Source organism: Scatophagus argus, chromosome 19 (assembly GCF_020382885.2).
Source record: "Scatophagus argus isolate fScaArg1 chromosome 19, fScaArg1.pri, whole genome shotgun sequence".
Lineage (NCBI taxonomy): Eukaryota > Metazoa > Chordata > Actinopteri > Scatophagidae > Scatophagus > Scatophagus argus.
The window spans coordinates 1,828,883-1,844,985 of record NC_058511.1 but is presented as its reverse complement, the minus strand read 5'-3'; the positions used below and the strand labels follow the sequence as shown (position 1 = coordinate 1,844,985).

General features: G+C 46.4%; 1 protein-coding gene across 4 annotated transcripts in view; it reads left to right on the top strand.

Annotated features, from left to right (window-relative positions):
* Positions 1-16,103, top strand: part of hivep2a (HIVEP zinc finger 2a) — a 95,712-nt gene that overhangs the window by 66,646 nt on the left and 12,963 nt on the right. For all 4 annotated transcript variants that reach the window (XM_046373019.1, XM_046373018.1, XM_046373016.1 and 1 more), the window contains 8 exons: positions 7,422-7,496; positions 7,622-8,950; positions 9,346-11,228; positions 11,419-11,679; positions 11,806-11,968; positions 12,254-12,347; positions 12,594-14,388; positions 14,533-14,690. In XM_046373019.1, coding sequence (XP_046228975.1) covers positions 7,960-8,950; positions 9,346-11,228; positions 11,419-11,679; positions 11,806-11,968; positions 12,254-12,347; positions 12,594-14,388; positions 14,533-14,690 — 5,345 coding nt within the window. In that variant the 5' untranslated portion in view covers positions 7,422-7,496; positions 7,622-7,959. The remainder of the gene's footprint in view (positions 1-7,421; positions 7,497-7,621; positions 8,951-9,345; positions 11,229-11,418; positions 11,680-11,805; positions 11,969-12,253; positions 12,348-12,593; positions 14,389-14,532; positions 14,691-16,103) is intronic.

The following is a 16,103-nucleotide window of genomic DNA, read 5'->3' as shown; positions in this document are numbered from 1 at the left end:
CACGATGTAATGCCGGCCCTTCGGAGTGGATGCGGCTCTTACTGTAGTGCTGCCTTCTTGTAACTCTCAAAACTCTCACAGGGAAAAAAAAAAATCATCATGAGAGGCCGATTTTTTGCACCCACATGAGCAGAAAATAGAGCAGTAAAAAGACAGGACGGGTTATGAGAAAGCCTCACTCTGTTCCCGCTGTTCAGCAGGAAAAGCTCTCCGTCCACCCACACGTCTTACCCAGAGGTGACAGCAAGCAGCTCGGCCGTCAAAAAGCTCTCCGGCAGCCGAAGGGAACACAAACAGAGGAAAGTAGAGGAGGCAAGCTGAAGGAAAAATGGTGGCGTATTCTTACAGGTTCCAGATTAAACTGTAAACAACTGATCTCATTTGGTTTTCAGCACGTTCGCTCACACAGTCGCTCCTGACCTCAGCACAGCGAGGTTCCGTTCAGACGCTCCATCAGTAGGTTAATCCACACGTGTCCTGGTCCTGCAAATGTCTTCCTCACGCTCGTAAAGTGACTCGTGTCACGCTGGGAGCTTCCTGGTTGAACCACGACCTCCCGCCGCTGGGCCTCGCGGCAGCCGCGGGAGCTCGAGTGCCTTGCTCAAGGGGACTGGCGACTCAGCCTTTTGCAGCTTGCTTTACACATGACTTTTTAATTACCAACACAAAGCTGCATAAAACCTACCTGGCCTGATGTAAGAAAGCAGGTATTGTAGCATAACTGCTGAGCAAAGTGTATTTTTATTTATAAAACTACTGGTGGGGGGTGAAATTGGCCCCAAGTTTTATTTGGACTGGCAGCGAGAAGGTCTTAAAATGTTTTAAATTTAACTTTGCAGCGACCTGCAGTCGGCCCGCTTGCGGTTCTCACACGTACTGTTTTTGTTTTCACCCAGAAACTAAAAGAGATGTTTTCGCTCAGATTATAATAATCCCGGCAAACCACAAAGTTGTTTTCAAACTGTCGACTTTATTAAGATCTTTGCATTCAAACAGAGCTTAGTGTGTTCGTTCTGTTTATCCGTGTTCACAGCGTGTTCTTCTGCCTTACATGCACCGGTTCATATGCTGAATCTTGTCTTTAGGTTGAGGTCCAGTTTTCCCTCCTGCTTGCATATTATTTTCCTCACTATTTGTTTGCCGTTTTACCTTGTGGAAACGTCTTTGTATTAAACGCATAGAGAAGTTAATGATGAGACGCGTGAAAGATGTGCAGGCTCGTAAACCTGGATCAGCCCTCTGAAACCTGGATCAGCCCTCTGAAACCTGGATCAGCCCTCTGACAGACCTGAACAGTTTTTCATCAGTTCATGAGGTCTTGTTTAACAGAAACGAAAACACCCAAAGGTGTGGACACGACAACCATGTTATCACGGAAAAACCTGGATTACAATCAAACGTTTTTTCCTCCACCGTCAGCAGTTGGAAAATTGTTGCGTTCTGCTGTGTTTGTGAATATGTTGTGGTTAAAGTTAGGGACGGATTGCAGTTTTGGCAAATAAAATGTGGTTTAAGTATTAAAGTGTAGTTAGATTTAAGCAGCTACAGTACAACATTCGGGTAATAAAAAACGTCAGCTGGTTTCTGCAGGTATGTGACACGAGCTTCATTCAAGTCTGGAACTCCTCACCTTTTCATTTCACATCGAGGACCAACTCAGTTCGGTTCAGTTTGTAAACCAGATGTTGTCAATAGAATTCGTGTGCGTCTGTCCATTTGTTCATGACAGTCAACATGAGTTAAAGGTTCACAAATTAAGTATTAAATGTGTTCGGTGCCTCGCAAACGTTTCATATAGACTGACAACCAAAATCACAATCTTTTCCAACTTTAACTGAAGTGCTTTTGTTGTGTGAACCACAGAGGGGATTCACTTTGTGGATTCTGGTCTGAGAGCCCTGGACCCCCACCTCCTGTGAGTTTTATTAATGTAGTGTTTTTATTCAGTCAAACACACATGATGCAGGCACGAGAGGTACCGACACGTAAATCTTGTGGCGAACAATCAGTATGTTAAATTCTTCTTGTCAGCCTCCGGTTCAGCAGGACAGACTCAACCTGCACCGTCATGAATTAGCTTCCATCTGAAGACGGACTGAGGACAGTTATTATTCTAATAGGTGGACCAAGTCCCAGTGCACCCACACCCACACGCACACACACACACACACACACACACACACACACACACACACACACACAGACCCTCTTCAGTCCAGCTTATTGTTCCAGTAACTTCTCCCTCCAGGTACAACAAAGGTAGTGTTTTAATGGAGGTGTGTGTGTGTGTGTGTGTGTGTGTATGTGTGTGTGTGTGTGGTTTCGTTCCAGTTGGATCCAAACAGGCCAGAGCCAAAAAACAAAGCCGGTGCCAGCTGCCCTCCATCGGCCCCTCTCCCTCCCTCCCTCCGTCTCTCTGGCTGTACAAAGTGGTTAATCACTGAATGGAAACCATTAGTAACATGTTTAAATAATTTACACAGCGTCTGACCACCCAAAGCACCAGAACACTTCGCCTACCGCTCAGAAATACGAACCCGGCCTTTGTGTGTGTGTGAGAGTGTGTGTCTAATCCATGCATACGTCTGTTTGGTACGCGTACCTTTGTGTGTGTGTGTGTGTGTGTGTGTGTGTGTGTGTGTGCGTGTGTGTGTGTGGTGGTACGTAACATGATGATCAGCTGGCATGACTCTCATCCTCAGTGGCAACATCCCATTTCAAAACCCCCCGTCACCTCACCCGAGTTCCCACTCCTCACCCTCAGGCTGGAGACTTTGTGGGTCTCTTTGTCGTGTCCTGGTTCCCTCTTTTTGGCAGGTCTTTCCTCGTCCCTGCCCGGTTCAGGTCTTGTTTTTGCACCCTTGTCCCCTCACATGGGTCCATTGTCTCCTGTCTTTCTTCTTGCCGCCAATTTGTTTTCTCTCCTGCTTTCTTCTTTCTCGTCCCTCATCTGTCCTCTGTGGCTCACGTTCACTTTCACCAAACTTCTTTTTGTCCTGTCGTTTATATTTTTCGTGATGTTATTGTCCTCTTATCCAACAGTTCTTTTCCCTGTCCCGTATCCTTGTGTTCCCTCTTCTCTGTCCTTTCTCTGCATCCTTGTTGTGTCCTCTGTATCATCTCGTCCACTTGTTTCCTCTCCAGTGTCCGTGTTGTCTCCACTCCTTGATTCTTTCCTTTAATTGCTTCCTGTCTTGTGTTGCTGTTCCTTCTCCGGTAACTTAATTTCCTCCTATGTGTCCATGCGTCCTTATTCTCCTGTCTTTCTCCCTGCTCTCCTTATTTGTGTATCTTTCCCTTTCCCTCTGTTATATTTGTCTTCTGCGTCCTTTTTTCTCCTGTAGTATCAACCATGAAACATTAACCCCCCCGCTGACCCCTCGTTTGTTTGTGTTCTGCTTATGGTTTTATTAATAGAATTGCATTACGCTGCACTTCCAACAGGGTGACAGACGGGGCAAGACAAACACGCTCAGATACTTTCTCTCTGTTTTTGTGTCGCAGGAATTCCAACCATTCCAGTTGGTATGTGGCACCCTGGCGGGCCAATTTAAGAATAACTAGCCACAGCGCACACACACACACAAAACCACACAAGTACACACAGCTACACCAGAGTCGAGCTCTGCCCTCGCCTGAGTCTTTCACTGAAAGTAAATGAGAGGCTTATCTGCTGCATATCTGAACAAGACACTGTAGGAGAGGGATTATTGGTGTGTGTGTGTGTGTGTGGAAGAGGGAGATGAATGCATCGCAGCCCCGATCTGAAACACACACACTCAAACACACACGCTGACGATGATACGAGGAGAGGGAAGGGGATTGGCACAGACGTTGATCCATTATCTTGTCGTTTTGGCAGCATCGTTCCCGACTGTCATTCCAATAAAATGAAGCTGGATGAAATGAAGTGAAAGAGAGGGAGGGAGAAAGAGACGGAGAGTGCCTTCGGCCATCGGCACTGAACAGCTTCCCACACACACACAGACAGCCTTCTGTTCTTAGTGCATGGTTAATGCCCACACAGTGTTCATACCCCCTGGGTTCAAGTGTGTGTGTGTGTGTGTACTGATACATACCTGCATGCATCACAGTTCTCGTGTCTTGTCAGCTCAGGTACAAGGTTTCTTCTGACGTCCTTCCTGTCAAAGTAAAACATGACTAAAGAGCGTTTGGGAGGCTGAGCCACAGCTGAGATCTCGTTCTGCATTGTCGTATGAACATCTTGAGGAACAGTTGTTTTGTAAAGGCCCCCGATGGGACAAACCACACAGAATCCATCCTGCTAACAGAACACTTTACTGGTAAACAGTTTGAAAATGCAGCTGGCGTAATACTCATCTATAAATCTCAATTATATTAACGTAAGTCACAAGGAAAAGTGAAGAGAAAGACAAACATGCAAAACCCAAAACATCAACATAAATAAATACAAATAAAATCATTAACAAGAACAAGAAGGCAGCAGAACATAAAAGCAAGTCTATAAAAAGTGAAGTAATCAACAAATCGCTGAGTAATGTGGGGGGAAACAGACGTGTACTGAAGGTCAGGTATCGTGCTGACACTGGAATCCATACTTTACAACCGTACTTTATTGTTTTCGCAAGACAAATGCTTTTTAAGATCTCACTGTGCACTGTGAGAGCGAGCAGGACGGTGAATAAGTCATGGGTTTAATGAATCCACAGATGCGTTTGCATTCACTTCACCTTACAGCATCGAGGAAACGCTCCAGAATGTGGTTTGAGCGTTCAGGTCCCGGTGCCATCACACCTGTGTTCAGAACCGACTGATAACTCACATCGTGGTGCTTGGATCGTCCACACAAACACACAACAAAAGCAAACTCAGATAAGGTGAGATATTCTGAGAGAAACACGTCGTAGATCTGATTCCATGTCCATGAAAGCCGAGCTGCTCTCTGCTCCTGTTTGTTAAGTAACTCCGGTTATTTAAAGCATTCTGATAAATCACTTTGTGCGAGTGTTTTGAGTGTGTGCAACTTACTATTTTTACCCCTGAGTGTAGCCTCCCAACGAGTCTCGTTCTGACCTACCTACAGCTTCGGTGTCTCGTCATGCCCTTTGCCAACCTACGTGCCAATACGCACAACTGGTACACACACTTCCCACGCTCACACACACACACACACACACTCACACACACACCAGTAGCTACGTCTCTCCTACGCACAGGAACTGGGGCCGCTTGTGTCGGTGCATGTATGAATAAAGCTTTATGTAAGCCATTCAGTACGTGCTCCCACTCGCTCTGCAGACCATTCAACACTTTCATCACAACACCACCTTAACATGATGTTAAACTGGAGTTTGAGCCAGAGTTAACGCGTGCTTGCAGGCAGACATTAAAGCCGTCCTTTGGTCACCCCAAATGGAGTTACAGTACGTCTTTGAATTTGAGAACTTCAGCTTGAGATAGCAGAGAGAAGAGAGGTTGAACTGTCTTTGGTGAGTCCAGATTTTGTTGTATACATTTTTATCACTAACACGAATCTGCTCCCTGTTTTGGCACATCCCAGCCACCATACTTTCACTTCTTCTTCAGTCTGTGCAACATTAAATGACACAGAAGCCACTATGCTACGATAATGATGTGTTAACCAGTGACTGTTTATAAAGATGGACATGAGAGCTCTCACAAAAGTGAAGCCCAGACATCTGGACGCCCCCTGGTGGCTGGCTGCAGTACATCTCATAAGCCCCTCCCCCTCCATGTTAGCAGATGGGACATGAGCCAAACTAAAAACTCAAAGCACACGTCAAATAAATTTTTCCCAAAGACGGGTTTTGTCTTTTTAGGTTGTTCTTATCACTCTGATGTCTGTTTAAGTGTTCATTTTTCTGATAGGTTTGGTTTTACTTACTTATTTGATGCTGTAAAAAAACAAAAAAAGGCTGAAACATCATAACTGACAGCTGAGCCCTGCTCCTGATTGGTCCAGGCAGGTGTATGGGCGGGACCTCGATGCTGCAGCTCCACGTCCTGATCACTGCTGCACAGACTCACCAGAGCAAGATGCCAGTGCTCGTATCTGGGATATTTTGGCCTCACTTTTGTACCGTGGGAGGACGTGGAAATGCGTCAGCCATCTTTATGTGTGTCAGGAGTTTCATCCTGAAGGGAATGTTGCCACACACATTATTGTTAGAATCAAGTTATCAAATCATCACCACATATTGTCTGCATTTGCGTGTAGTTATATCAGTTGACCCCCTTCCCTCTTTAGTCAACATCATGCTGGGTTTGATGCTGGCCAAACTGAATACCCATTGTTTCTAACAGAGGAGTCGGTCCTTTGGGTTTCAGACCACATTCTTGCACTCTTAACACCATGGAAAACATAAAAATATGAACCCAGGTCTGAGTTAATGTTTATGTGGGTGGTGGTGGTGGTGGGGTGGGGAGGGGTGTACATGTGAAAAACACAAGGTAGCCCAAAGTTAACATTCCTGCTGCTCAAAATACGGCATGTTTTCCTCCAGTGCTATTTATAGATCTCTCACTGGGCCCCCAGACACACACGTCACTGATCCCTGCTTACCAGCACCAAGGCCACACTGAATGTGTGTGTGTTGCAATCAGAGTGCAGAGGAGGTTGTTTAAACCCCGAGATGAGAAAATACAAAGCAAAACTGCAACTTCAGCAGGCGTTTGTGTGTGTGTGTGTGTGTGTGTGTGCGGCTCTGTGCTTCTTCCTCTGTCAGGTGTTGGTGCGGTTAAGAAACGTTAAACAACGGAAACACACACACATACCCTGTGTGTACTGCAGTGCTTGCAGTGGAGTTGCAATGCTTGCCAGGATTGTACCTACGTATTTGTGTGTCCCTTTTCATTTCTGTGTGTGCTCTCTTGTTCGCTTTTTGAACGAGTGCATATCGAGTTAGATCAAACTATGACACCCGGAGAGGAAGGAAAGGTGTTAGTGCTGATGGCTGCTCTTCGACTTGGCCTTTTTGGACGCCTACACACATTATGACACTCTGACGTCACTTCCACAGCGCTATTTATAAGCCTTTGTGTCTTTTTAGGAACAGCGTGGGTTTGCTTTGCATCAGTGAGTCACTGAGTGGAAGGAGGAGGGAGGGTGGGAGGGAGGAAGGAGGAGGAAGGGTGGAGAAGGCAAAAAAACACAGATGGATTCCAGTGTGAAGAAACTTACTGAGCAATCAATGACATTTGCATTCGCACATCAGGCATGTACTTAACAACTTAGTGTCTCCTCTCTCTAAAACAAACTTTAAGGTTTTGTGTTGACTTGTAATGTAAATTTCTTTAAGGTTTCAACACAAAACCTCCTCATGGTGAGAGAGACATGCCGGGCAACAGGTTCAATTATCTTCCGTATCATCATTGAGTTGTGAGTTGTATTCATTTTGATTCACTTTGTTTTGCTGCAGGTCTTCTGTTGAGAAAACTGGATGACTTTTGAAGACACAGAACGAGGATCTACATGCACTTTCCCCTAAAGAAAAGTTAGTATTTCCCCTTTGTTATATTCAGTATGTTGTTGATTGACTGCAGCTGTTAAATACACTGCTGTTCTAAGATGCACTCCACAGGTCACCGATTGTGTTTCTTGTTGTTGTGTCCTCTCCAGATCACTCAAGGATTCTTCTGCCTTTAGATGAACTGGACAGAAAAACAACGCTCAGTGACATTAGTGTGTTTACAAAATGGCAAAAGGAGAAAAACATTTCTGATGTTATCCACTAAAGCTCCCCTTTTATTTCCACCTCCTAATTCCTGTTTCCAGCCTGGATTTACAATCTATTTAAGCAATGGACGGGTACTTCCTGTTTCTGTGAACTTGTTGGCAGCCCTTAAAGGTTCAGCTATCATGCCTGGTAGTTTTGGGACCTTGTAATCCTCCAGAGTCTACCCTGCGAACTCCCCCGTCATCCCCTCTCTCCTCCCTCTTCTAACCCACAGAAGAAAATGGAGGGTCGTGAATCAGCTGCCGCTGGGCAGAAATGCTCTAATAAGGACCCAGGGAAGGAGAAGACGCCTCTGCAAAGAAAGTGGGCGTCTGAGCCCTCTGCAACCACCAAACGAAGCACTTTTGCTGATCCAGAGGCAAAACACCGTGAGAGTTTGCCATGTGGTGCCACTGGGGGATCAGCACCCCAGCAGAAGTACGCATTTACAGGGAATTCTGGAAAGCTGCTATCTGGACCCTCTGCAGCTGGGGCCATAGGAGGTCCACCATCTCAAGACCCCCAAGGGCCCTTTTCGCAGGGGTTCCCGAGGGGATATCCCTACCAGCTGGGCCAGCCTTACCCTCAGCACCCCCAAACTGAGCGCTTCCTCTCAGGAGCCAAACCTCAACCAGGACTAGAGCCTCATGCCTGGCCATTTGCTGGCCAGTTACCGTCTGATGACCTGTACCCTGTAGGACATCCGGGACACACTCACCCCCACGGAGCTGGGGCGGGCAGGTTTCCCCGCCAGAAATCTCCCAGTTTACCCAGCTCCTTCGGACAGTATTCTCAGTCAGGCCCTGAGCCTGGAGAGGAGGGCTACAGCAAAAAAGAGCAGAAGCCAAAAAAGCCTGGAAAGTACATCTGTCACTACTGTGGCAGAGCTTGCGCCAAGCCCAGTGTCCTGAAGAAGCACATCCGCTCACATACTGGAGAGAGGCCATATCCTTGTGTACCCTGTGGTTTTTCTTTCAAAACCAAGAGCAACCTTTATAAGCATCGCAAGTCCCATGCTCATGCCATCAAGGCTGGGCTCGTACCATTTTCAGAGCTAGCTGTGGCCCGCAGCGGAGACATGGACCAGGCATCCCCAGTGGGCGAGACTGAGGTCCATTCAGATGGAGACCAGAGTACCGACACAGATGAGGAAGGTGTGGAGGGATCCACCATGTTGACGGACAAAGACAGCCCCATTCCACAGATCTCATTTGAAGCTGACAAGAATACAGGTAATTTCCCACAAAACATGTTTTGAAAAATTATTAATTAAATTATAGATTAAGTATCCTGAGATCCATCCATCCGCAAAAATACATTAAGTTATGCCCCCTAAAAGCCCAGCTTCTGAAAAAGCAAAACAGGCACCCTCTCTCTGACCACTGATTCAATAGATATTATGGCTGAGGATTTTTTTCTTACAAATTTATATTTTCTCAACTTTGGAGTGTCAGTTTATAATGACACATTTATATTTTTATTGTTCTACTGTACGCAGCCTGATTCTGTTCAGCATTCGTTCACTTCCTACATGTCTATGTTTTTGCACAAAGTTTTACTCAATCTTTGTGCTTTTTGATCCTCTACTTTTGTTTTTTATCATACTTCATCCTGTCTCACTGTGTAGGTGGTGTGGAACCAGCATATGCAGACTCAGCAGAAGAGCTGCCAGCAGGGTCCATGAAAGTGCCTATCCTTATTGTCCCTAAGCCTGGGGGAGTCCCCTCCACAGGGATGGAGTGCCCACCCTTTCAGGACATAAAGGGGTCACACCACATGTTGGCATCACAGGCTGGTGGCAGAGCGCATTCACTGGATGACTCCCCCACCATCAAGCAACGACTGGCCCTGAGGCTGAATGAGAAAAAAGGCCAGGACTCTGACTCCTTGTCCCAGTCCCTGAACCTCCTTAGTCCTCACAGCAAAGGCAGCACAGACTCTGGCTACTTTTCACGCTCTGAGAGTGCAGAGCAGCAGATCAGCCCTCCAAATACTAATGTGAAGACATACGAAGAGATTATGTTTGGTCGGACTTGGTACTACCGACCCAACTCCAGATCTAGACAGTCTATCACAGTGGCCATGGCAGGTGCAGACCCCAGTAGCCTGGCTAGCTTAAAGCAACCGGGTGCTATTCTGGACATGGGGAAGATAGCTGAAGATCATATCTGTTTCAGAGGAGACGTAGGAGTCTCTGGAGATCCCAAGCAGTATCCAACAGGACCCTGTCAAAGCAGCACAGGTCTTCTGGAGCCTCCGTCAGATTCTGGGCCACTTATTAGAAGCAACTCCATGCCAACTTCCTCCCCTCCTAACCTTAGTGTCCCTCCAGGGATTCGAGGCAGCCACTCCTTCGATGAGATGATGACATCAGATGATGTGTTTTACCCACCTCGCAGACTCAGAAGACAGGCTGCATTTGAACATTCAGCCAATGAAGCCCATGCAGGAGAGGCTGAGGGCTATGTTCACATGCCCAAGACTGTAGCCTCATCTCTGGGTATGAAGATCAATGAGCGCAGCCCAGGAATCCCAGAGCACATCGCCTACAGTCCGTATGGTACTAAAGTTAGCATGTCAGAAATAGCCACAAGAAAAAGGAGGAAAGAGAAAAGTGTTGGGGATGAAGAGGACAGTCCTGGGCACTGCGACAGTAGCTGTAGTGGTTCAGTGGAGATGATTGGTGACTATGAGTTTAAACAGGGTAGCCTTGATGGATCGAGAGCCACCCCAACAGGGAAAGGCTCTCTTCACAGCGCTCATAGCCAGTCTGACAGCTTTGATACCTGTGCCAGCATGTGCTCTGAGGACATTGCACTTTTTCCTGACTCTGACTGCAGGAAGGCAGCTGGGAATGTCATATCAGTCATCCAGCACACCAACTCCCTCAGCCGGCCAAGTTCCTTTGAGAAGTCAGAGTCCTTTGAGCAGCCAGGATATCAACCTTCAGATAAAGCTCCATCTAGCCAGTACTCTGAACAGTCTGACACCGAAATCTTTGAAGATGCTCTGAGTCCTGAATCTGCCCTGCTTAGGACAGAGAGCATGGAGCAGCAGCTGCAAAGTGACAGTGACCTGGCCTCCCTCTCATCTTCATCAGCTGCAGCGTCACCTGGTCAGCCTTATCACATCCCACACAAACTCGTTCGCCAGCCCAACATTCAAGTCCCTGAGATCAGGGTGACAGAGGAGCCAGACAAGCCTGAGAAAGATACAGAAGCTCCAATGACCAAGGAGTTGGAGAAGCAGCAGCAGCAGCATGTGGAGGAGTTCCAGCTGCCGCAGAGGAGTGACACGCTCTCCCAGATGCCATCGGAAAAGCTCCCACCCAAGAAGAAGAGGTTGCGTCTGACAGACATGGAGCACTCCTCAGGGGAATCGAGCTTTGAGTCGACCTGCACCAGCCTTTCTCGCAGCCCCAGTCAAGAGAGCAACCTGTCCCACTCCTCCTCCTTCTCCATGTCCTTTGACAGAGATGAAGGCCTCAAGTCTGTCTCACCTACCAAACAGGTACCCCTGCATTTAACACTTCACAGTTCTCTTAGCACACACTGCTAGTGATGGATTAACATTACATGCTAGTTGTTGCTTGTAAAGGCTCATATTGGCTATGTTGCACCTGCAAAAGACACCACATTCCCAATGAGTTCAAGTAAAGGTAGATAAATTAGGAACAATGTTTTTTGTAATTCTGACCCAGGATGACTCGTTGGCATCTTGTGGTGGACCTAAGCAGTCAGAGTTCCTGACGGTGCCTGGCAGTGGTCACTCCAGCCACCACCAGCAGAGGGAGATGAGGAGGTCTTCTTCCGAACAGGCACCATGCACACTGCCCACAGAGTTGCCTGAAATGCGAAGCAAATCCTTTGACTATGGAAGTTTGTCCTCCTCCAGACAGGGAGAGATATACTCTAGTGCTTCTGCAATGAAGGAACGCCGGCGTGGATATCTTGTCCGACAGGTAGCATAAAAAGTCCATTGTTATTTTTAGACATGGGCTTGTCTCTCCACTTGCTTCATCCAATTATCTCAAAATAATTTCATCAGAACTGAACACTTCTTTCCTGTTTGCTCATGCATTTTACAGGCTTCACTGAGTGTTTATCCAGAGGCAGTCAGCCAAGAGCTAGGGGTTTCCGAGATTAAACAGGAGAGTCTGGAACATGGGGTATGGCCTGGCTCAACAGGATCCCCCCACAGCAGTAGTGATCTAACATGCAGAACCAAGAGAGTTGGCAGTAGTGTTGGTGGTAAGTCTTCGATTACACTAACTAAACTGGATTGTGAAATTATCTGTACAGTTTGTAGATTTTTGTATAATGTTCTGTTGATGAAAAGAAAGAATTTAATTGCATAGGTGCAGTCTCAGGATGGAGTGTTTATGGTCTTTCTGTACTCAGTAAAATAGGCAGGGTTTGAAATGTTTGGGCCTTATTTGACCCGCTATGGTTTATATTTCTAACATGAAAATATGGGTGTGGCATGTGTTCTTTCAAAATGCTCTACATACAGTACGTTCTTATTTTTATGCACAGGTGCAGGATCTCACCAACACCAACAGCACCACCAGCATCTCCTCCAGCAGAGTATTAGTGAGGATAGCCTGCAGGATGAACCTCTCTATGGCAGGTAATGAAGTCTAGGCTTTCCCATGTCACCCCAAAATTAGTTATATGCCTTGTTTAACTGCAAAGGAATGGACACAATTCAGGCAATATGCAATGCAAAGGTACAGACATTTCAACAATTTTGTTGCCTGTGCTAATCCCCCAAACTGGTTCCACAATTACAATATCATTGTTTCTGTTACTTATAACACTTATTGTCCCTACCTATTTCAAACGTTAAGAGCATTAAACCATTTCTTCATAATAGGTCCCAGCAACATCGGCTGCAGGCCCAGAGCTCATCATCTGAGGGAGAGCATCCAGGTCATGAGATTATGAACAAGGACGTTATCCAGCAGTACCAGAGCGGCCCGCCCTTTGTTTCCTTCCAGCAACCAGGTCTGTTCTGGAGTCAAGAAACTGGTCAGACACCCAGGCAGCAAATGACCCTCCAGGCCCAGCAGCAACTCCAAAAACTCCACATTAGATCACCAGGCAATCTGCCCGGACACCCACTCCATAAACAACAACCGCTCCACTCCATGCAACAAATCCATGATCAACAGCCACATGATGGAAAATCAGAGAATCCAAGCTCTCAGATATACCCTGCCTCTTTCTCATCTCGCAACTCTCCACTGTCTCAGCAACAACAGCAAAACTTTGCTTCTCTCTCCTCCAAGCACTCTCTTCCCAGCTCCACCACCACCCCTATGCTTCTGCAGCAGATCCAACCTGTCTTTGCCACTCAGAACCTGGGCTCCCAGGCTTCTATGCCTGGTATGTTGGTTCCCGTACGGATCCAAACACATGTGCCATCGTTTGGTAGTGTTATGTACACCAGTGTTAGCCAGCTGAGAGCCACCCATGGCAGTGGGACACAAGGAGTAGGCACAGCCAGGCAAGGTGTTGTGGACAACATTAGCCTTTCTCCCCCAGTTGCTGTTGTGAGTGCCAACAAACCACTTGGGGGAATGGGAGGAGGCATTAGTGGGACAGGTTTCAACCTATCACACTTCCTGGGACAGACTGATGGGGCAGTGCTGCGCTACCCACTTTGGAAGATTCCAGATTCACTGCCAGAGCAACGGCTGAACACAGGGATCCCACTGTCACTAACGTCAGGCACCATATCCACCACAGACGCCTCAGGGTCTGGCATTGGAGGCAGTAAGCGCATGCTTTCCCCCGCCAGCTCTCTGGAGCTCTTCATCGAGACGAAGCAGCAGAAAAGAGTGAAGGAGGAGAGGATGTATGGACAGATTGTTAAGGAGATGAGCGCAGTGGAGTTGAGTGGCAGTGAAAGGAGTAGCAAGCTCGAGAAAGTGCAGGGCAGTGGTCAGCGAGTACGTCTGAAGAGCGAAGACTCTATGGATGATTCTGAAAGGATGTCCTCTTCTCCTCCACTGAGCGACTTTCCTGTTGCCACCAAGATTGCCATTCCTGTTCGTTCCTCTGCTCCCCACCTCCCTGATGTACCCCGAGTTGAAAGCTTCACTCCTCCCCTCCAGATCGTCACAGACCGTTCCCCAGTTTCAGGTGGCCGGGACTCTCCAGAGGAGCTTCATGTGGACGAGTTGGTCCCAGAGCCCAGCTCCAGCCCCCAGTCCATGGTGTCCTCCAATGATGCAGAAGACAGTGACAGCAAACAGCAGGCCACACCCAATAAAATCCCTGTAAGCATGCTGGTTCAGCTTGCTGCTAACCAAAGCTCAGGATTATCCGGAGCAGTGGGTCAGACTCTGTTACTCACGGATGTGGCTGACGTCCAGCAGCTTTTCCAGTTTCCTAGCCTTCGCACCACCAGCCGAGTCAGCTGGTGTTTCCTGAACTACACCAAACCCAACAGCACTCAGGCTGCCTTGCATGGCTCTGTGTACAATTCATGGTGTGTAAGCTCATACAACCCCAATCCTCTGAACCTCAGCACCAAGGCTGCGCTGGCCCTGCTCAGGTCCAAGCAGAGGAGAAACACTGATCTGATGTACACATCTGCAGCCATGTCGCCACCCAGCTCAGGAAAACTGGTGTCATCGGTGGCCTGGAAGCTGAGGTTTGATCAGGTAGTGATACATAACGTAGAAGCTCAAAACAGTGTACACGTACAGGACATACGCAGAAATTAACATTTATGTATGCACACATAATTAAAAAGCTATTCTTTAGTTTTCTTTGAATCCTCATTCCCTTTTCTTTTTTCTCTGTAGCTGAAGCCAGAGTTGATGCCAATTGATGTCAGTCATTTTGGGAGGAAGATGAAGGGGGTGGTGTCATGGGACCGTTCGAAAGAGGAGCAGGTGGAGAAGGAAGTGTCAGTCAAACAGCCCACCACCGAACCAACCCGCATTAAGATCTTCGAAGGCGGGTACGTCCAGCAAATACGCACACAGTCCTCATTTTGGTCTGATAAAGTGACAGAAACAGTTTTAACAAGCCTTGGTCTTCTGTAATATCAGGATTGTTCCAGTGGGCGAGATGAGCACACAAGTTGTGTAGCATTTTATACATTTTTCTTAGAAAAAGTCATAAAGACAACATTGCATGTAAACAAATGTAAAAACTGTCTTTATGAATAGTCACTGTGTTATAGCAGTTACCCTCAGAGATGATGCGAATTGTGTACAAATGTTGAATCTTTATTATCCGGTAAAGAAACAGCACACTTATTAAGGGATAATTGATTAGGTTTTGTCAGTGATTGGGATCTGTTATCTCTAACTTTACTGGCTGAAACTGGAAAGGCTGGAGAACTGAGCATAAACCATTAAGAGTCAAGCATCAATGAAAGTTTCTTATCAAACCCTAACGTCTGATTGAGCAAGTTGTAGTCATTACCGCGACATTTTTATCCAGAACTATGGACAAAAAAAAGACAAAACTGGATAAAAAGACAAGCAGAGAGAGAAGTTAAAATAATGAGACAAATTAAATCAGGTAATGACCACTATGAAAACGAAAGCACATTAAAATTAATGATATGGTTAGTATTGATTAAGATTTAGAAAGATTTAAAAGATGGACATGGGTGACATGGGTGAAAGATTCTAAATCTGGATTAAGATTTAGAAAGTGATTTGTGAGCTGTAGCTGATTCTGCACACTTCAGAGTCTCTGGAAAAATCTCCAGAGCTGCCATGTGATATCAGAAACCTGGTCCTCCATATTTTTCAAACCGAGTTTAGGAACAGTAAGAAACCGCCTGCTCGAGGATCTCACGTTGTACGACCCTGACCTGATACCTGAACCGGTCAGCGTTCAGCAGCTGCTCTCTCCTCAAGGAATTAAGACAAGCGGAGCCTCGGACTGACAAAACACTGAGCTGTCTGATTGTCTTTTTGTTATCCTTACAGCTCAATATTGACCTTTTTATGAACTTTGAGGACATCTGTTTCATTATGATAAATCTGAAAATCTTCTTAGGTATAAAAAAAGAAGACTTATCCTTTTACAACCTATTCTTTGGGCTTAATTTGTGCCTGTCAGAGTCAGGCCAAGAGCCTGAGCCTGGTAAACCCATCAGAGGCTAACGACTTGAGCTGCATCGCTGTAATTGGACGTCGACTTCCATAATTCTCGCTCTCATTTTTATAGACTGGTGTGAAGTGGAATCTCTCCCTCATTAGTCGTATTTTTAAAGCTTTTTCTAAGATCAGCAGTTTATTTAGTTTGTTTATGTTATAAAGAGAGGAATTCATGTATTTTATTACAGTTCTTTTATTTGTATTTTTACCTTCTTGTTTTTTATAACAAGTATCTCACTCATAATAACACAGCAGTT